Here is a 20,381-nt window from a genome sequence, read left to right on the forward strand (position 1 = left end):
AACCTATGAGATCTAAACAAAAATGGCTCAATTTTTCAATACAAAATCCTAGTACAACATATTATATATGCAAATGGCATACCTCAGAGCGGTGTAATAGGCAATAGTGTGCTGTTAAAAAAGAGAGAGAAAAATGTACTAGGATGTCTCATTGTTTAAACTAGAATCATTACCTTTATCTATCTTCAAACATAGTTATTGTCACTTCATTTATAGAACAAGAAGCTCCTCTTGTGACTAAATGCAATTTTTCAGAAGGTCTTCTGAAAATGAAAGCAGGTTGTTTAGGGAAAGGAAGAGCTCTTTCACTACTCAGCATGAGATGAACTGCCAACATAGTTGGTTGATCCGCTATTTCTTCTTGTACACATAACAGCCCAACTTGAATGCATCTCAAGGCTTCATCAGAAACACATGACTCCTTTATTGATGAATCAACTACATCCAAATCTCTATCTTCTCTCCATAGTTCCCAGACCTGTGTGGTTGGTCTCATTATCTATAAAAAGCTATACTGTAAATGCAGATGGTGAAAGATTGTTGTTTTCTGTTACTTACATGCCCTATTAACGTTAGGGAAGGATGCTCTTGATAAGAATCACTATTCTTCTTGCCATTTACTATCTCCAATAAGATGACACTAAAACTAAAGACATCTGATTTTATTGAAAACTTTCCAAATACTGCATAATCTGGTAAAATATAACCACTGCAAGTAAACATTATCCAAGGTAATCTTAAAGTTTTCATAATGCTTTAATTTCTTTGTATGTGCGCAGGCATGCAAGTCTAGTGTGTGTTTACATTTATGAATGTTTTATTCGTACTATGTTCCAACAACTCTGGTTGTCTTGTCTTGAGTTTGGCCCTCTTTGAATATACGAGCCATGCCGAAATCTGAAATCTTGGGATTCATCTCAGCATCTAGTAGGACATTGCTAGCTTTAAGATCCCTACGGATAATCTTCAATCTTGAATCTTGATGAAGATACAAAATCCCCCGAGCAATCCCAATGATGATTTCAAAGCGTTTACTCCAATCTAAGAATGAACTTCTTGTATGATCAGCAATAAAATTTTGCTTAGTTATACTAAAAAATGTGATGTTGAAATATGTGGTTCTAGGTACTTCAAACATATTCTTTTTTGCACATATGTAATAAAGGCACATAAAATATGAAGACCATAGATTTTTAGAAAGAACACATACCAAAAATAAAAGAGTCTAAACTTTTGTTGGGCATGTATTCATAAATAAGCATCTTTTCTTCCTCCTGAATGCAACAACCTAATAGTTTAACAAGATTCCTGTGTTGAAGTTTCGCAATCAACATAACTTCATTTTTGAATTCTTCTATTCCTTGTCCAGAACTCTTGGAAAGACTTTTTACAGCTATTTGTTGTCCATTTGATAATTGGCCCTGAAATCATGACCCAAACTTAAGCTTACTCATGACTATTATTTTAAAGCAACAAAGCTCTATCTGCTTCTATAATAGAGAATGGACAACACTGATCCCTGCTGTGCGCTCTGTAAGAATGACATTGAATCGAGTGCTCGTATCTTTTTCCTCTGTTCTGTGGCAAGAGCAATCTGGCACTCTGCTTGCTGGGGTTTTAGAGCTGAAGAAGTCAATCTCAACGATCCCAAAGACATCATCAAGCTTATCTTGGACCCCCTAAATCCACCTGCCCTTCAAATGAGCTCTGGTTTGTATCTCTGAACATGGCAGTCACTTTAGATGAGATTTGGTGGTTAAGAAATCATGTTCTATTTAATGGAGGAGAGATCGATTTCCAGACACCCTTACAGAACATCCTCTCTAGAGTCCTTGAGCTATCAAGAATCTTTGCTCCAAAGGCCTCTCCACACTCTCCTCAGCCTGTCCCAACCTGCTCCCCTCCCCCCCTGAATTGGATCAAAATTAATTCTGATGCAGAGCTGAACTCCTCCACAACAACTTTGGCAGCTGTAGCTCGAGATCATAGAGGTGATGTTGTTAAAGTCTGGTCCAAACACGTCAAAGTTTGTTTGCCTATCCAAGCTGAAGCATCCGCCATTCTCTGGGCAGTGGAGCTTGCAATCAAAGAGCAGTGGAACCTCGTCTGTTTTGAAGGAGATGCCAAGGCCTGTTTTGACCCTCTATCATCCCTTGACCTTCCCCCTGATTGGACTATTAATAGCATAATCAATGATATCCATAATCTTGCTCGTTCCTTTTCTTGTTGCAATTTTGTTTGGGTTAGTAGAAGTTGTAATGCGGCAGCTCATGCTACTGCCAAATTTGGTTTACTTTCTAGTCCTTTATTGTATTTTAATAAGGGTAATCTTCCTGAGGTCATCGAGTCTGTTTGTAAAAATGATTACCCTGTTTGTTCTGTTTCTTGAGTTTCAATATCATTGCAGATTATCAACAAAAAAAAAAAAATTGGTCCTACCTTACAGTAATGGAATATAAAACAGATAAAAATGCGCAAGATATCTACAATGTCTATGAATTGTAATTGTACCTTAAATACAGGGCCAAAATCACCTTGCCCAAGTTTGTTGGTAGGAGAAAATTTTTCTGTGGCAGCAACTATGCAGCTTAGATCGAAAATCAGTAAATCTGGATGTGTACCACTGTTCTTGAGCTCATTCCCCTCAGAAAAGCCTTCAGCACTCACAAATTTTGATGATTGATTGTGCACTGTACTCTTCACTGTCCCTAAACATAATTGAGAGAGATTGCTTAATACGACTTTGTAATCGAGCATCTATATAATATAGCTCACATCATGTGGAGGACTCATCTAAATGACTCCTGATATATGAAACATTTTGTCATAGCTGAGCCGAACACACGTATATGTGAACAATACAAAGTACAAGTGATTTTGTTTACCCTTTGTTTTTTTCTTCTTCATTAGCCAAATATAGGCTAGTAAGAATATCAGAAAAATTGGCACAGCAATAGACACTAATGCTATAGCCAGCTTCCTCTTCTTGCTAAGATAACCTTTGGATTTCCTTATATACTTAATTGAAGGAAAAAAAAAAGGTAAAAAAAGAAAAAGAAAAGAAAGAGAGTATGAAGAAAACATGATTCAGATATTGAAAAAGAGAGAATGAAACTTTTAAGAAAATGCAAGCAAGTGAAGAATGCTACCTAACTCAGTCGCATCCACACGAACATTTAGTCCCGACCCTTCTTCTGTATACTGTAAAATGTCCATTAATTCACCATACCATGCCAAGCATCCGGTTCCCTTCCCATCAATATTCATGCTGGTAAAAGCTGTGCAAGAACAATTCGTCAAGCATGCCTGCTCACACTCTGAGCTACTCATAGAATTCGTCAAGCTGCATCAATTGATGAATCGGGAATGTTCTAATGCTCCAATTTAACAAACCCTTCTCCATTTTTACATATAGACAACCCCGAGTTCTTCCTCACACAACCCTCAGAACCATCTCTGAGATACCAATCCCTTGGAGACTTAGGCTCATACCCTGGCAGACACATGCACTCAAACTTATTAATATTATCAGGATTGCATTTCCTATACGGACCACATTGCCCATACTTGTCACACCGGTATTTAGGTGCTGACCATTGTTCCTTCCACTGATGAACACCATCATCCCACATAATTTTCTGAACCAATCCAGTGTTGTCCAACGCTACTCTTGTCATGATAGAAGGGTCATCATCAATGTAGTTGGAATATATTTCATCTTGGTTGTAAACAAAAAAAAACAACTTTTGACCTGATAAGCTTGTTGCAGTGGATACATTATTGCATGGCCAAAATGCATTTCTCCAATATGGGGTTGAACCGTTGTACAAAAACACTTGCGAAGAGCCATTAAGATTCATCTTATAGCTATAGTTTCCAGTTCCAGGGTCATCTTTTGACTTCCAAGATGTTAGGTACATGTTAATCCCAGTTTTAAGATTCAAACCAAGCTTCAAGTTTGGAAGCTGAGTATCTGTAGGATGGTCAAAGCTTTGCCACACCTTTTTGTTTTTGTCCTGGACTAATACCAAGTTTCCTGAATCATGAAGCTGAGCTACCGAGGAGGTTGTCACTTGGTCTTGGTCAAAAACATTTGTAGACCAAAGTAGACGGTTATTACTCTCATGGAGGACAAGATCTCCATATTGGTTGATTGAGAGAACTCCAGAAGAATCAGTAATAGGATCGTTCCTATTTGCAACCCACACAACAGTTTGTGGTGTCACTTTGACATACCAAATGCCAGGATACCTGTAGCTAGAGGTTCCAGGGCTGAAGAAGCCTAGGGCAAAAATGTTGTGTTTGGAAATCAAAGATTGGCCGTCCTTGATGGATTGGTTTGTTGTTAAGGTGTCAAGGGAAGTGCAAAATTTGAAGAAGAGTGATTAGAATCAAAGACTTTGACATTTTTTTTTTCAGCACATCCTTGTTTGTGCAAATGGTTTCTTAACATGGAACATTTTTACTTTTATTTTTATTTTTTGTCGTAATTTTTCAGCGAACGCTTTTGATGACTATCATAACTATTATCTAATACATTTTGAATATCATTTCTTTTTAGTTTTACTTTTAGTGCAACTTGATGTACTCGCTGATTAGCTCCTATAGCTGGATGCATCAAACAGGTTGAATATTGTGGCACTCAAGAGCCTAGTTCAACAGACTATCGGTCTTGGCTTTATTTGTATGGGACCACAATGTTTTTGTAACAACGGTCATGAGCAAACAAATCCAGACTTGGGGTTTCACTGGTGGTCCTGTGAAAATTCCATTCTTTGGCCATCATATTCTGCTTCGAGCCGCATCTTTAATGATGTTGCACATATCACAATAGAACATGTAAAAAAAAAATTGTAAAACATATTGAGTTTGTACCAATACTCAAAGTGTTATCGAGGCAGGGCTACCCATCCTGCCTTGAGTTAATAATGTATTGTTAAAATGATGATTGATCTTGGGCTAGGCTTAGCTAATTCAGTCGGGCCTTGCTAAGGACTGATATAGAAGCTATTGGTGATACACCGGGACATTAGTCATCTAGTAAACTTTTTTTCTTTTATATTTTTTGGCCTAAGGTTTTATGGCCTGTTTGGATGGAGGGAAGAAGGAGGGGGAGTGGAGGGAAGTAGAGTAGAGTTAACTAAAAGAAGTTAATTTTGTGTTAAATCTACTCTACTCCCCCTCCCTCCCCCTCAATCCAAACGGACTATTAGGGTATCACGCCCTCAAGATGTTGCATATGCACTCTCCTTATTGAGAATGAATAATGATCTACCTTTTTAGATACATACAAGGAGCTCTCTTCCAACAAATGGGTCCCATAGATCATGGGAGCCTCCTATTGTGAATGACTGTTACATATATGGGATTGAGTACCATGTTTAATTGCTCTCAATGATAGAGATTGAGAGTTGAAAAAAGCAACTTTTAATCTCAATATTGAATAAAAAAAGTTAGAAGAAATAAAAAAGTAAAAGTTAAAATCTGAAGAAGTAAAAATATTTTGTGAGATGAATGAGAGCAATTGGATTAGGTGCAATACCTTAGATTACTATGAGTCTGTTTGGGATCCACTTATTTTGTTAAAACTGAAAATTTTTTATTGAAAGTACTGTAAATAAAGGTAAAAGTTAGCTGAAATAGTATAATGAGACCCATGAATAGTACCAAAAATAAACTGAATAATAAAATAAGTTCGCAAAATTAATTATGCCAAACGAACACTATATATGATATATTTGTATCTCAATCCACATATATGATATATCTGTAACAAGAGATAGCATCTCGTTGAGGAGAGGCATATATATAAATATATATATATATATATATTTTTTTTTTTAATAGCTGGAGAAAAAAAAAAAAAAATAATAGGCCCTAAAGAATTTTTGTTAGATTTGGCCCCTTCAAATGAAACTGATTGGCCCCCCAAGTCTCCTTCTTTCATTCAAAATTTATTCAACTATGTTGACCTTTTGGTAGTTTTTTTCCGTCTCTTCTCCCCCAACATGTCATCCCCCAAGCCCAGCTTTTATAATTTTTACTATGGGGCTATAGCTTCCTTTATAGAAGGTTATTACTTCACCTTTTCAAGTTGTATTTTCCACCTACCTCATCACTCATAGTGAAAGTGTTACTTAATCTCTCTACTCCATTTCTTCTTCACCTTTTTCATTTCTATTTTACATCAAATTCTATTCATTTTTATCTAACTTCAATTTCTATTTCTATTTATTTATATTATGGTTGATAATTTTTTTTTCTTCCTCTTATTTGTTAATCCAATTGACAGTCTAATTCATCATTTATATTTAGTATTTCATAAAAACATACTAAAACAACCATACTTAAATATGCTTTGGTATGACAAACACATCTAATACTAGATAAGATGCATAAATCTTCATAGTCCAATATAGGGCACCATTAATCTTATTTGAAAAATCTCATACACATGCCAAAACTAACAAATTTGTCTAGTAATGAGTGGGTCACACACACACACACACACACACACACGCACACACACACATATATCTTGTGAATCAATATGATCATTTAGTCTTGGCCACCTCCCCCACCACCCCCCCACCCCCACACACACACAAAGGAAAATTTCTAGCTCCGCCCCCTACATAAGTACCATATGAACCAAATGGTTCAATGGTTGTCTTGTAGTATAACATTGATGGGCCTAATTGGTGAATGGATTGATAAAATCATTTGCTTTAGGTTGCTGTAAGTTTAATGCATGAAGTTAGGATTTATATTCCATGTACTTCCAATTCTTATATGTACTGCAACATATATTTGAATGACAGAAAAAGTTTGATTTCAAAATTTCAAATTCAAATATGTTTAGAATTACTTTTGGTCTAACCTATAATGTAGTGATTAAAGAGATTATTTATATATTGTTTTAATTACATGACTTTTCTAATGAATTATATGACTTGTTTAAATAATACACATTGATAGTCTTATAATTCATCATGTAATGAGTTGAAATAAATAGCTACAAACATGTTTGGAGCCAACTTTTTTTCTTTGAATGACCCCACGAAGGTAATATGATTTTAATTTTTTCAACTTTTGAGTTGTAGGAAAAGACATTATGCTTGGTTTGAAGGAGACCTGGAAAAAAAAAGGATAAAAAAAGAAAAAATGAAAAGAAAAGAAGAAGATATTAGGCAGCAAAGACACTAAGAATTGGGATGTTTTTATGTACTCAGAACTTGGGGCATTTTTTTGAATTAATTAAAAGTCAATTGGCATGACTAATAGTTTCCCAAGCTAGTTTGCAACTTAATGGTCCAGTTTTGCCTCATTTTAGTGTGTGTTTTTGAATCCAGGATATCATAGAAACACCAATTTATAAAAACGATCAATGTGGATAAGTGTTACCTAATTGAGTCAAGCATTAAAATAACTAGTCGCAAACCCACGCGAAGTGTGGGAATAGATAATTACTTTGTAATTTTGATATAAGTATAATTTGTTTTCCTAAATTTGTTGAAAATAATTTGCTCTCCCTAAAAATTTAGAGAAATGTCATGTCAACAATAATTTTACAACTCTTCCACAACAAATCATACGTAGCATGTTGTTATTGGTGGGCAAAAAAGTAATTTAAGTGATAGATTTAAATTATAATTGATAACAACTTATCAACTATAACTTGTTGTGAAAACGTTATAGACATAGCATTTCTAAAAAATTAAACAATTTCTAAAATTATTTTTCATCTTTCTATCTCAAAAAAAAAAAAAAAAAAATACCATTCTATTATTTTTGGGTGTATTTGATTGATATTTATCAATTTTAAGGCAGTTCATATTCCTCTAATTTATGTTATAGTGCATTATGTTTTCCTAATTTTTTTATTTACAGCTAAACTTTTTAAGTTTCAAATTTTTTATTCAAAATTCCCATTCTCTTAGAAGATATTATCATGATAATCAAATCTTATCACAAAAATACCTTTGATATTAGTTAAATAACTGATAGGCACATTAAAATACATAACCAAGATTGTATTTGGATATAAATTCAAATTCTCACTTTCAAAATAACTAAGTATTAGCTCAAATAAAAATTAAATCAAAACAATAAGAAGGAGAGAGAGGACTTGTGATAGGAAACTCAATTCAATTCAATTGGTCTTCTTCATATTTTATATATCCAAATTCAATTTCTTCATATAGCCAAGCAAACATTTTCGTGGAATTTCTCACATCCAATTGGTCTTCATGGATTTTGAGGTTTTGTCCAAACTTGGATAATCTTTTACCCTATTCTTTTTTTCAATTGTCTATTGCTACCTTATATAGTTTTAAACATGTCATTTGATTTAATTTTTTTTTCCCATTGACATCAAATTCTGCATTTTTGGCAAAATTATCTAAATTTGTTACCATTCAAAACCAAAAAGAGTAACATATCTTGTACTAAGTTATGCATCTACATTCATGCCACAACTATATGTACATACAACAAAACTGATTATGCTACGCATATACAAAGAGAATTATTTATCCATAATGGAGAATACATCACACAAATACATATAAGAAGTATTGATCAGTAGAAAAAAAAACTCATCCGTGATTGACGACCACATAAACTATAGTAGTAAAACCCTGTTGTGATTCTTTTAATGTATTCTTCACCATGGCTTTGAGATTTCTTTGGTTGGTTTATGGGAACCAATGTTGTTGGCACCTGAGATCTCTGATGACACATCACCAACAAAATTAATTTGGAAAACTTAAAGAATATGGGGGGAGGAAAAAAAAAAAAACTCACTTTAGTGGGACTTTACAAATTTATAGAAGTAGCATATTTTGTACTAATTTATGCATCTACATTAATGTCACAACTAATATGTACATGCAACAAAACTGATTTATGCTACGCATATACAAAGAGAATTATTTATCCATAATGGTGAATACATCACACTAATACACATAAGAGGTATTGATCAGCGAAAAAAATACTCTTCAATGATTAATGACCACATAAACTATAGCAGTAAGACCCTGTTGTGATTCTTTTAATGTATTCTTTACAATGACTTAGAGATTTTTTAGGTTGGTTTATGGGAACCAATGTTGTTAGACCTAAGATCTCCGATGACACATTACTAGCAAAATTAATCTGGAAAACTTAAAGAATATGGTTGAGAACAGCAAAAAAAAAAAAAAAAAAAAAAAAAATTTTTTTTTTTTTTTTTTTTTTTTTTTTTTTTTTTTTTGTGGTTGAATTCTAATAGTGTAGCAATTGAACACCTTTCATAACTGCCTGCTTGATTGGGGAGAGGGAGAGTCATAGAGTTGAAGGAAATTTGATTATTATCAAATTGGGTTTCATGGAATAATAAATGGAAAAGAAATGATTTTTTTTTTTTTTTTATGTGGTGGAGTGATGATTGGAAAAATGTTAATTTGCAAAAGGAAGGAAAAGAAAAAGAAAAAGAAAAAGAAAAAAAGAAAGTTAGTAGGATCAATGATGTGGCAAAAAGAACAATAAATGCTATACTTTAGCTTTTAGATATATATATATATATATATATATATAGATAGATAGATAGATAGATAGATAGACGTGGTTGATGGAATAATAAATGGAAAGTTGAAAAGTTAGGAAACGTTAATTAAGAAATGAAGTTTTTTTTTTTTTTGGATGTGATGGAGTAATAATTAGGAAAATGTTAATTTGCAAAAGGAAAGGAAAAGAAAAAAAGAAAAAAAGAAAAAAAAAGAGTTAGTGGGATTGATAATGTGGCTGCTGATGTGGCTCAATAGGAGCGAAGCAACAATAAATGCTACACTTCAGTTTTTTGATATATATATATATATATATATATAGATAAGTTGCAATACCTTAGATGCTTCAGTGTCTAAATTATTATTATTTTGTAATTCAAAAAAAAGTTTAGATGTCTCCTTAACTCTATGAGTTTACTTACCACTTACTTGAATCTACAAGATCAAAACACAAATGGGACATTTTTCAATAAGAAATCATAGTGCTATGCATGCAAATGGCATAAGTTAGAGGTGTGTAATAAAATTGGTAAAAGATGTGTTGTTAGAAAACAAAGAGAGAAAACTCGACTAAGGATGTGCCATTGTTTAAACTAGAACCTTTACCTTTATCTAGCTTCAAATTTAGTTATTGTCACTTCATTTATAGAACAAGAAGCTCCTCCTATGACTGAGTCCAATTTTTTGGAAGGACTTCCTAAAATGAAGGCAGGTTTTTTAGGAGAAGGAAGAGTTGTTTCACTGCTCAGCATAAGATTAACTACAAACATAGTTGGCCGATCCACTACTTTTTCTTCAACACATAATAGACCAACTTGAATGCATCTCAAAACTTCATCAGAAACATATGACTCCTTTATCGATGAATCAACTATATCCAAAGCTCTATCTTCTCTCCATAGTTCCCAAACCTGTGTGTTTGTAGCATTATTTATAAAGAGATGTACTATGAATGCAAATGGTAAAAGATAGTGGCTCTTTGTTACTTACATGCCCTATCAAATTTTGAGAAGGATGCTTCTGATAAGAATCACAATTCTTCTTGCCACTCACAATCTCCAATAATATGACACCGAAACTAAAGACATCTGATTTTGTTGAAAATTGTCCAAATACTACATACTCTGGTGACATGTAACCACTGCAAATAAACAGTATCAAAGGTAATGTTAACGTTTGCATAATGCTTTATAACTATATATGTGTTCAAGCATGCAAGTTTGAGTGTGTGTAGTCTTGCATGTGTACTAGACTTACTATGTTCCGACAACTCTGGTTGTCTTATCTTGAGTTTGGTCCTCTTTGAATATACGAGCCATGCCAAAATCAGAAATCTTGGGATTCATCTCAGCATCTACTAGAACATTGCTGGCTTTAAGATCCCTATGGATTATTTTTAGTCTTGAGTCTTGGTGAAGGTACAAAATTCCCCGAGCAATCCCAAGGATGATTTCAAAGCGTTTCTTCCAATTTAGGAATGATGCTCTTGTATGATCTACAATAAGATTTTGCTCAAGTGTGTACCAAATATGATGTAATAGTGTTGAAATATGTGGATTTAGGAACTACAAATATATATATATATATATATATTTTTTTTTTTTCCTTTTTGCACATATATAATAAAAGACATAAAACATGAAGGCAAAGATTTTTAGCAAGAAGACATACCAAAAATAATAGAGTCTAAACTTTTGTTGGGCATGTATTCATAAATAAGCATCGTTTCATCCTCTTGAATGCAACAGCCAAACAATTTAACAAGATTCTTGTGTTGAAGTTTTGCAATCAACATAACTTCATTTTTGAATTCTCCTATTCCTTGTCCAGAACTCTTGGACAGCCTTTTTACAGCTATATGTTGTCCATTAGATAATTGGCCCTGCAATCATGACCCAAACTTAAGCTTACTCATGAATATTATTTTAAAGCAACAAAGCTCTATCTGTTTCTTCAATAACTTTGGTCGTAGGTTATAGTAATGGAATATAAAACAGATAAAAATGCGTAACAATGTCAATGAATTGTAATTGTACCTTAAATACAGAGCCAAAACCTCCTTGCCCAAGTTTGTTGGTAGGAGAGAAATTTTCAGTGGCAGCAACTATGCAGCTTAGATCGAAAATCGGTAAATCTGGATGCGTACTACTGTCCTCGAGCTCATGCCCCTCGAAAGAAACTTTGGTACTCGCAAAATTTAATGATTGCTTGTGTACTTTTCTCTTCACTGTCCCAAAACATATTTGAGAGACATTGCTTAATATAACTTTGTAATTCAGGATCTATATAATATAGCTCACATCATGTGGAGGACTAATCTAAATGATTCCTGATATATGGGACATTTTGTCATAGCTGAGCCGAACACATGTATATGTGAACAATACAATGCACAAGTGACTTTATTTACCTTTTGTTTTCTTCTTCTTCGCTAGCCAAATATAGGCTAGTAAGGATACCAGAAACATTGGCACAACAATAGACACTAATGCAATAGCCAGCTTCCTCTGCTTGCTAAGAGAGCCTTTGGATTTCCTTATATACTTCGCTGGAGGAGGAGGAAAAAACTGAAAAAAGAAAGAAATGAAAAAGTTTATGAAAATGTGAGGGAGGAAAGAAGGTTACCTAACTCAATCGCATCCACACGAACATTTAGATCTGACCCTTCATCTGCGTACTCTAGAATGTCCATTAATTCACCATACCATGCCAAGCATCCAGTTCCCTTCCCATCAATATTCATGCTGGTAAAAGCTGTGCAAGAACAATTCGTCAAGCATGCCTGCTCACACTCTGAGCTACTCATACTCATGCCTATCCAAGCTGCATCAAGTGATGAATCGGGAATGTTCAAATGCTCCAATTTTACAAAACCTTCTCCATTTTTACACATGGACAACCCCGAGTTCTTCCTCACACAACCCTCAGAACCATCTCTGAGATGCCAATCCCTTGGAGACTTAGGCTCATACCCTGGTAGACACATGCACTCAAACTTATTAATATTATCAGGATTGCATTTGCTATATGGACCACATTGCCCATACTTGTCACACCGGTATTTAGGTGCTGACCATTGTTCCTTCCACTGATGAACACCATCATCCCACCTAAGTTTCTGAAGCAATCCAGTGCTGTCCAACACTACTCTTGTTATGAAGGAAGGGTCATTATCAAAATAGTACCAAGATATTTCATCTTGGTTGTTAACAAAAATGGACTTATCATCTAATGAGCTTGTTGCAGTGGTCACATTATTCCATGGCCAAGGAGGAGTTCTCCAATATGGGGTTGAACCGTCGTACAAAAACACTTGTGGAGAGCCATTAGGATTAATCTTATAGCTATAGTTTCCAGTTCCAGGGTCATCTTTTGACTTCCAAGATGTTAGGAACATGTTAATTCCAAGATTCAAACCAAGCTTCATGTTTGGAAGCTGAGTATCTGTAGGATGGTCAAAGCTTTGCCACACTACCTTTTTGTTATTGTCCTGGACTAATACCAAGTTTCCTGAATCATGAAGCTGAGCTACCGAGGAGGTTGTCACTTGGTCTTGGACAGAAACATTTGTAGACCAAAGTAGACGTTTATTACTGTCATGGAGGACAAGATCTCCATGTTGGTTGATTGAGAGAACTCCAGAAGAATCAATAATAGGATGGTTCCTATTTGCAACCCACACAACAGTTTGTGGTGTCACTTTGACATACCAAATGCCAAGATACTTGTAGCTAGAGTTGCCAGGGCTGAAGAAGCCTATGGCAAAATTGTTGCCTATGGAAATCAAAGATTGGCCATCCTTGATGGATTGGTTTGTTGTTAAGGTGTCAAGGGAAGTGCAAAATTTGAAGAAGAGAATGATTAGAATCAAAGAGTTGAACATTTTTTTTTTCAGCACATCCTTGTTTGTGCAAATGGATTCTTAACATGGAACATTTTTTATTTTTGTTTTGATTTTTTGTGGTTGAGATCCCCCCAAAAAAAAGGTTTGACTAAGGATTGTGCATATGGACTGAGAATTCTCTAGTCGTCAATTTTTCAGCGAAGGCTTTTGTTGACTATCATAACTATTATTTAATACATTTTGAATATCATTTCTTTTTAATTTGGGTAAATTCCAGTAAACTAACTTGGGATTTGGCTAATACTAACTAGGTTCTAAACTTTTCAAAAATAACCATCTTGGTCCCTAAACGCTGTTAGGGACCGTTACTTTACTCTCAGAATGTTTATGTTCAATTCTAATATCACTTGAGTCTTGAGTTTCTATTCAAAGTGATTATACAAATATATACACTTAGCCATATAAAACCTTAAACCCCCAAAAATCTCTGATCACAAAGCATACAAATATATCCATAATCATTCACACTCCAACCAAAACACTATATTAGACCAATTTTAAGACAAAATCCAAATTAAAAAAAAAAAAAAAAATACCCACAGATTCACAGATGACCATATCCAAACCCCACCTTTCAAACCCAAATCAAAAATAAAAAATCATCAGATCTTTGTCACTCAAAAAAAAAAAAAAAAAAAAAAAAAAACCAATCCCTAAACCAAGCAAGACCTGAACCAACAAAAGAGGAGGAGAACGATCGGGTGCGTTTCCGGTGTGATCTCGTTCCCTTGACATTTGGCACACAAACCTAGACTCAAACCCAAATCCAAACAGAAGCACAAATTCAAACTCTCTCCTCCATGGCTGTGGAGCACCAAAGCTAGTGTCCGTAGCACCCGATCGGAGCCTTCAGTGAGGAACCACCAGCAGCGATGGTGAGGAAAAGCTTGAAAATTCCTAGACAACTGTTTTCATGGCACTGATTCGAAGAGAGAGAGCAAGATGATAGTTTTGCCGTTGTTGGTAAGAGAGAAGAGAGAGCGTATGAGAGGGAGAGAAGATAGAGCGTCTGAGAGAGAGAATAGAAAGCGTTTTGAGAAAGAGAGAAGACGAGGGTTTGAGAGGAGAAGCTGAGAATGAGTAACGGGCCTAAACGCCGTTTAGGGTCCAATTGTATTCAGGGACCAACATGGTCATTTTTGAAAAATTTTGGACATGATTGGTATTAGTCCAAACTTTAGGGTAGTTTATTAGGATTTACCTTTTTAGTTTTACTTTAAGTGCAACTTGTTGTACTCGCTGGTCGGCACCAATAGCTGGATGCGTCGAACAGGTTGAATATTGTGGCACACGGGCCTAGTTCAACAGACTATCGGTCTTGGCTTTGTTTGTATGGGACCACAATGTTTTAGCAACAACGGTCATAAGCAAACAAATCCAAACTTGGGGTTTTCACAGGTGGTTCTGTGAAAGTTCCATTCTTTGGACCATCATATTCTGCTTCAAGCCACATCTTGAATGATGTTGCATAGATCACAATATACCATGTCGACAATTGTGAAAAAAGTTGTAAAACATATTTTGTAGCATTACTCAAAAAGTGTTATGGAGGCAGGGCTACCCATCCTGCCTTGATTTAGTAATGTGTTTTTAAATGATGATTGATACAGTCGGGCCTTGCTAAGGACTGAAATAGAAGTTAGTGGTGGTACACAGGGACAATAGTCATGTAGTAAACTTTTTTTCTTTTATTTTTTTTGGCCCAAGGTTTTAGAGTATCACGCCCTCAAGGTGTTGCATTGCAATTTGCATAGGCACTCTCCTCATTGAGGAGTAATTATCACTTGTTTTAGATGCATGCAGCTAGCTCTCTTCCAACAAATGGGTCCCATAGATCATGGGAGCCTCCTATTGTGAATGGCTGTTACATATAACTGAAATTGAGATTTGAAAAAAAGTAACTTTCAATCTCATTGAATAAAAATTAGAAGTCAATAACGAAAAGTTAAAAATTGAAGTAAAAATATTTTGTGAGATGAATGAGAGCAATTGGATCAAGTGCAATACCCTAGATTGCTATATATGATATATTTGTATCTTAATCCACATATATGATACATCTGTAACAAGAGATAGCATCTCGTTGAGGAGAGGCATAAGTACTATATGAACCAAATGGTTTAGTGGTTGTCTTGTAGCATCTATAACAGGAGGTTGCTCTAATTTTTTTTTTTGGGAGATTTCAACCTATGGCATTCATTCATAATAATAGTTTTTTATCATCCGACCAAAATACCAATTGGTTTTTGGTTGCTTTAAGTTTAATGCATGAAGTTAGGATTTATATTCCATAAACTTCCAATTCATGTACGTATTGCAACATATATTTGAATGACAGAAAAGGTTTGGTTTCAAAGTTTCAAATTCAAATATGCTTGCAGTTATTTTGCTCCAACCCATAATATGGTGATTAAAAAGATACTTCGAAGTGTGTAGTTTTAATTATATGACTTTTTTAATGAACTAGTCACAGGTCCATGCGATACGTGGGAATAAATAATTATTTTCTAGTTACAGTATAATATATAATTTGTTCTCTAAATTTTGTAAAATAATTTATCTCCCAAAAAATTAAAAAAATTTTAAAATTACTTTTCATTTATCTATCACAAAAATATATCATCATTTTATGGTTTGGATTTCTTTGATTGATATTATTCATTTTTTAGGTGGTCCATATTTTGCTAAATTATGTTATCTTGCATTATATTTTCCTAATTTTTTTTTCCTATACAACTAAATTATTTAAGTTTCAAATATATTATTCAAAATTTTCAGTCTCCTAAAAGGGATTATCATATTTATAATTTTTCTTATTGTAAGGGTAGTTTCGAACTATTGATTGGGTATTGTTTACTAATATAGATACATGAAATTGGAACTGCATATTTCTCAGACATTCCTAAGAGACTATACCATATTATAAATTTAATATTTAAAATAATATGTAGAAAAAAGTATACTTTATATCTAAAATTGAACACTTCACCTATCAAAATGAAAGAAAATAATTTGTATAACAAAGTAAAGAGAACATTATCTAACCAAAAAAAAGAAGACTACATAGACTTTATTTATTACGATTTAATTGCCTTTAATCGGATCTTTATATTGCATTTATTGTTGTTACTATGCTCTTGTTGAGCCTCCTCATCCTCCACATCATTGGTTACATTATTATTCTTTTCATTATTTACCTTCTACTTTTAAAATTTTAACAATATTAAAAAAAAATATATATATATATATTTATATTTATATTTATATTGGCTTTAAACCAAACAAGCGCATAGAAGAGCAATTTGAACTAGTAACAGAAACCAACCAATTGTCAGGGTTGGCTGAACAAGGAGCACAAATTTATCTTAGGCAGTTTTAAGTTTACATATTCATATAATTTAATTTTCATGTTATATCTAAGTAATAAATCAATGAAAAATTCAAATTAAAATATAGTCTATACATATTCATCTTGGGCGATTTTAATAGTTGATAGACACATTCAAATACATAGCCAAGATTGTATTTTGATATGAATATAAAATCTCATTTCCAAAATACCTAAGCATTATGTCCAAAAAAAAAAAAAAAATCAAACAAAAGCTATAAGAGAGAGAGAAGACTTGTAAAAAAAAAAAAAAAAAAAAAAAACCACTACCAAGTCAAATTAACCCAAAATAGTATTATAAAAAAAAAATACAATGATTCATCAACCTAGAGTAAAGTTGCAAAAAAGAATAAATAATATATATATATATATATATATAGAGAGAGAGAGAGAGAGAGAGAGAGAGAGAGAGAAAGAGAGAGAGAGAGAGAGAAAGTAATCACATTTTTCGGGAGAGAAATAGAAAAAAAAATGAGAAGAAGAAGCATCAGAATAAAAAATATAGTCATGATCAGTCAAACATCAAATTATCCAAGTCATGCCATATAATAGAATAACATTATATTCTTGTAAATTATCTTTATATGTAATATGATAACATTTAACAATCATAAAAAAGAAAAAGAAAAAAAATAATAACTTAAAAAAATAAAACCAAACTGCATCAACCCAAAGTAGAATTCTAAAGAACACATAAATTTATCAATCTAAAGTAAAGATACAAAAAACAAAAAATTCACACAAAATAAAACATGAAAGAGAGAGTAATAACCTTTTTCACATGGGAAAATATGTATAGAATGGGAGAGAGAATGACATATTTATAGTAATAGAATGGGGATAAGAAGAGTCAAAATAAAGAAAAAGAAGAAGAAGAAGAAGAGAATTTGAAGTAAAAATAAAAATAAAAAGAAGAGAAAGGGATAGATGAAGAGTGACATTAAGATTGAAAAATGTGGAGAGTTGAAAATGTAAAAGGGACATTATGGTTGGAAATAGGTAGATGATGTGGTCGCTAATGTGGCTCAGTAGGAGAGTAGAAGCAATAAATACTACGCTTAAGCTTTTATATATATATATATATATATATATATAGATTATGTGACTTGTTTAAATAATACACATATATAGTTTTATAAATCGTCATGTAATAAGTTGAAAAAAATAGCTACAAACATATTTGGAGCTAAATTTTGCTCTTTGAATGACCCCATGAAGGTAATATGATTTTAAATTTTCAACTTTTTTGTTGTAGGAAAAGACATTATACCTAGTTTGAAGGAGATCAGGAAAAAAAAAAAAAAAAAAGGAAAAAGAAGAAGAAGAAGAAGAAGAAGACATTTGGCAGCAAAAAAAATTAAGAGGTGAGATATTTTTATGTACTTGGAACTTGGTGCATTTTTTTTTTTTTTTTTTGAATTAATAAGAAATCAATTGGCATGAATAATAGTTTCCTTAGCTAGTTTGCAACTTAATGGTCCAGTTATGCCTCATTTTAGTGTGTGTTTTTGAATTCTGGATGTCTTAGAAACACCATAATGTGCCTACCAATTGAATTACAAGACTTTTAGTTAAGTGTATTGTCTAAGCCAAATAAATAAATAAAAAGATTAAAAAAAGGTAATTTTAGTTTATGTTAATGGCATGCTAAAAAATCATAGAGTTGACCTATTTAATTTATTTTTGATAGATACGATTGAATTTAACCTGTGAAGTTTACTCCACAATGATTGCTCTTCATTATCATTAATCAGGCCAAGAAACCAATTGATTTTTTGGTATAGGCAGAAGTTTGAACCTTAGATCTTTTATTTGACAACAAGAGATTTTATCAAGTGAGCTAACTAGAACCCACAGATGAGTAGATGACCAAGTTTATAAGGACGTTCAATTAAAACAACTAGTCGCAGACCCACACGATGCGTGAGAATAAATAATTATTTTATATTGTAATATAATGTATAATTTTTTTTCTTAAATTTTTTGAAGATAATTTGTTCTCCCTAATATTTAGTCCAGTTAGGTCTACTTCGGTCCTATTTGTTCCACTTGATCCAATTCGGTCCACTCGGTCAATTTCAATCCTCCTTTAGACCATTTTAGACTAATTAGGCCTTAAATTGATTCTTTTTGTAGGTTTTTTTATTTTTTTATTTTTTTATTTTTTTTTATCAAGTTTAGCTCGAAAATTCATTATTTCTTCATTTTTGGGTGAAAATTATGAAATTTTATTATATTTGGACTAAACTCTTTAATTTTGAGTTTAAAAAATACAAAGAAAATACTAAAATAAACATTAGAAATATGAGCCCTAAAAATGCAATAAAAATGATAAATATTCAAAAGTCTTATTCGGTTCACATTGATTCTATTCGGTCCATTCTGTCGTCTTCAGTCCAATTTGGTCATACACAGTCCTAGTTAATCCATTAAGTCCACTAAAGCTCTATTTGGTCCAATTCGGTCCATTCGGTCTTAGTTAATCCAATTTGGTCCATTCAGTCTACATTGGTTCTATCTGATCCAATTGGTCCTATTTGGTCCATTCTGTTCACTTTGATCAACTTCAGTCATAATCAGGTCATTCGATCAACTTTGGTCCTATTCGGTCCATTTTGTCCACTTTGGTTCTATTCAGTCCATTTTGACACTTCAGTTCTATTCAGTCCACATTGCTTCTATCCGGTCCACTTCGGTCCAGTCTGTCCTATTTGGTCCACTTTAGTCCAGTATGTCTACTTCGGTCTAATTCAGTCCACCTTGTTTCTATTCGGTCATATTCTATCCATTTGGTCCACTTTGTTCCATTTGGTCATATTTAGTCCATTCAGGTCACTTCAATTCATTTTGGTCCACTTTGATCTATTTTTGTGCACTTACATAATGTGAAAGAACATGTTTGGGTTGAAAGCACCTAATATAAATCCAAATTTATTAAAAAAAATATATAAATCTCAAATATTTAAAATATTAAGCATAACATTTATTGTTACTACGTTTTTGTTGAGCCACATTAATGTAGCATTTTAGTTCACTTCAATATAGCTAAATTTAAGTGAAAGTCTTTTTAAACATAAATGCTATAAATAGACAAATATAATCTTTAGGGTAGTTATTCATTTGTTTTAACGTCATTACTTTTAAATGAATTGCATGAAGTTGATTAAGAATTTAGGAAAAATAAATAAATATATACATTTATGTATGTATGTATAATTGATGAAGTTCAGATCAACTTATGGCTCAAGCATAAATACTTATCACCCTAACTATTTTTCTTTAAGAAAACAAGAAACTGATACGCATTATTTAAAACAAGAATAAATCTTAGATATAGTTTTTTATGTAGTGTACATTAGGTTCTCCAATTAAATTCAAGCACATAGATGCATTGAATTTAATTGTCCTTAAAAAAGGAAAGTACTGGCAATACTTCATTAGTTAATGTCATAATGTGTTTTGTTAGGGTCATATTTTGGTATGTTGGCAAATTCGAGTCAGAACACACTTTTTTATGTATTTGAGTCTTAGTATATAGTTT

The 20,381-nt window shown here is 33.0% G+C and overlaps 3 protein-coding genes and 1 pseudogene across 5 annotated transcripts; all 4 read right to left on the reverse strand.

Moving 5' to 3' along the window:
- Window positions 1-6: 6 nt before the first annotated feature.
- Window positions 7-1,063, reverse strand: LOC115991520 (G-type lectin S-receptor-like serine/threonine-protein kinase At4g03230). The gene is made up of 2 exons (XM_031115270.1): window positions 559-1,063; window positions 7-478 (listed from the first exon to the last, which is right to left on the reverse strand). Exons 1-2 carry the CDS (start codon window positions 748-750, stop codon window positions 176-178), a joined length of 495 nt encoding a protein of 164 aa, XP_030971130.1. The 5' UTR covers window positions 751-1,063; the 3' UTR covers window positions 7-175.
- Window positions 827-1,657, reverse strand: LOC115989809 (cysteine-rich receptor-like protein kinase 10). Its single transcript, XM_031113687.1, has 3 exons — window positions 1,514-1,657; window positions 1,211-1,421; window positions 827-1,041 (listed from the first exon to the last, which is right to left on the reverse strand). Exons 1-3 carry the CDS (start codon window positions 1,655-1,657, stop codon window positions 827-829), a joined length of 570 nt encoding a protein of 189 aa, XP_030969547.1.
- LOC115989810 lies at window positions 1,072-4,407 on the reverse strand (annotated as a pseudogene).
- Window positions 4,408-8,476: 4,069 nt separating this feature from the next.
- Window positions 8,477-13,537, reverse strand: LOC115991518 (G-type lectin S-receptor-like serine/threonine-protein kinase RKS1). 3 transcript variants are annotated; one of them, XM_031115266.1, is made up of 8 exons: window positions 12,174-13,537; window positions 11,959-12,096; window positions 11,585-11,775; window positions 11,220-11,430; window positions 10,806-11,043; window positions 10,539-10,689; window positions 10,155-10,459; window positions 8,477-8,730 (listed from the first exon to the last, which is right to left on the reverse strand). In XM_031115266.1, the coding sequence occupies exons 1-7, from the start codon at window positions 13,429-13,431 to the stop codon at window positions 10,157-10,159; spliced, it is 2,490 nt and encodes an 829-aa protein (XP_030971126.1). In that variant the 5' UTR covers window positions 13,432-13,537; the 3' UTR covers window positions 8,477-8,730; window positions 10,155-10,156. The 3 variants fall into 3 exon arrangements, with proteins under 3 accessions (XP_030971126.1, XP_030971128.1, XP_030971127.1); XM_031115268.1 differs by lacking the exon at window positions 8,477-8,730 and adding an exon at window positions 8,768-9,167; XM_031115267.1 differs by lacking the exon at window positions 8,477-8,730 and having other exon boundaries at window positions 9,909-10,459.
- Window positions 13,538-20,381: the final 6,844 nt, after the last annotated feature.

The sequence above is a fragment of the Quercus lobata genome, chromosome 5 (genome assembly GCF_001633185.2).
Source record: "Quercus lobata isolate SW786 chromosome 5, ValleyOak3.0 Primary Assembly, whole genome shotgun sequence".
In the NCBI taxonomy this organism is placed as follows: domain Eukaryota; kingdom Viridiplantae; phylum Streptophyta; class Magnoliopsida; order Fagales; family Fagaceae; genus Quercus; species Quercus lobata.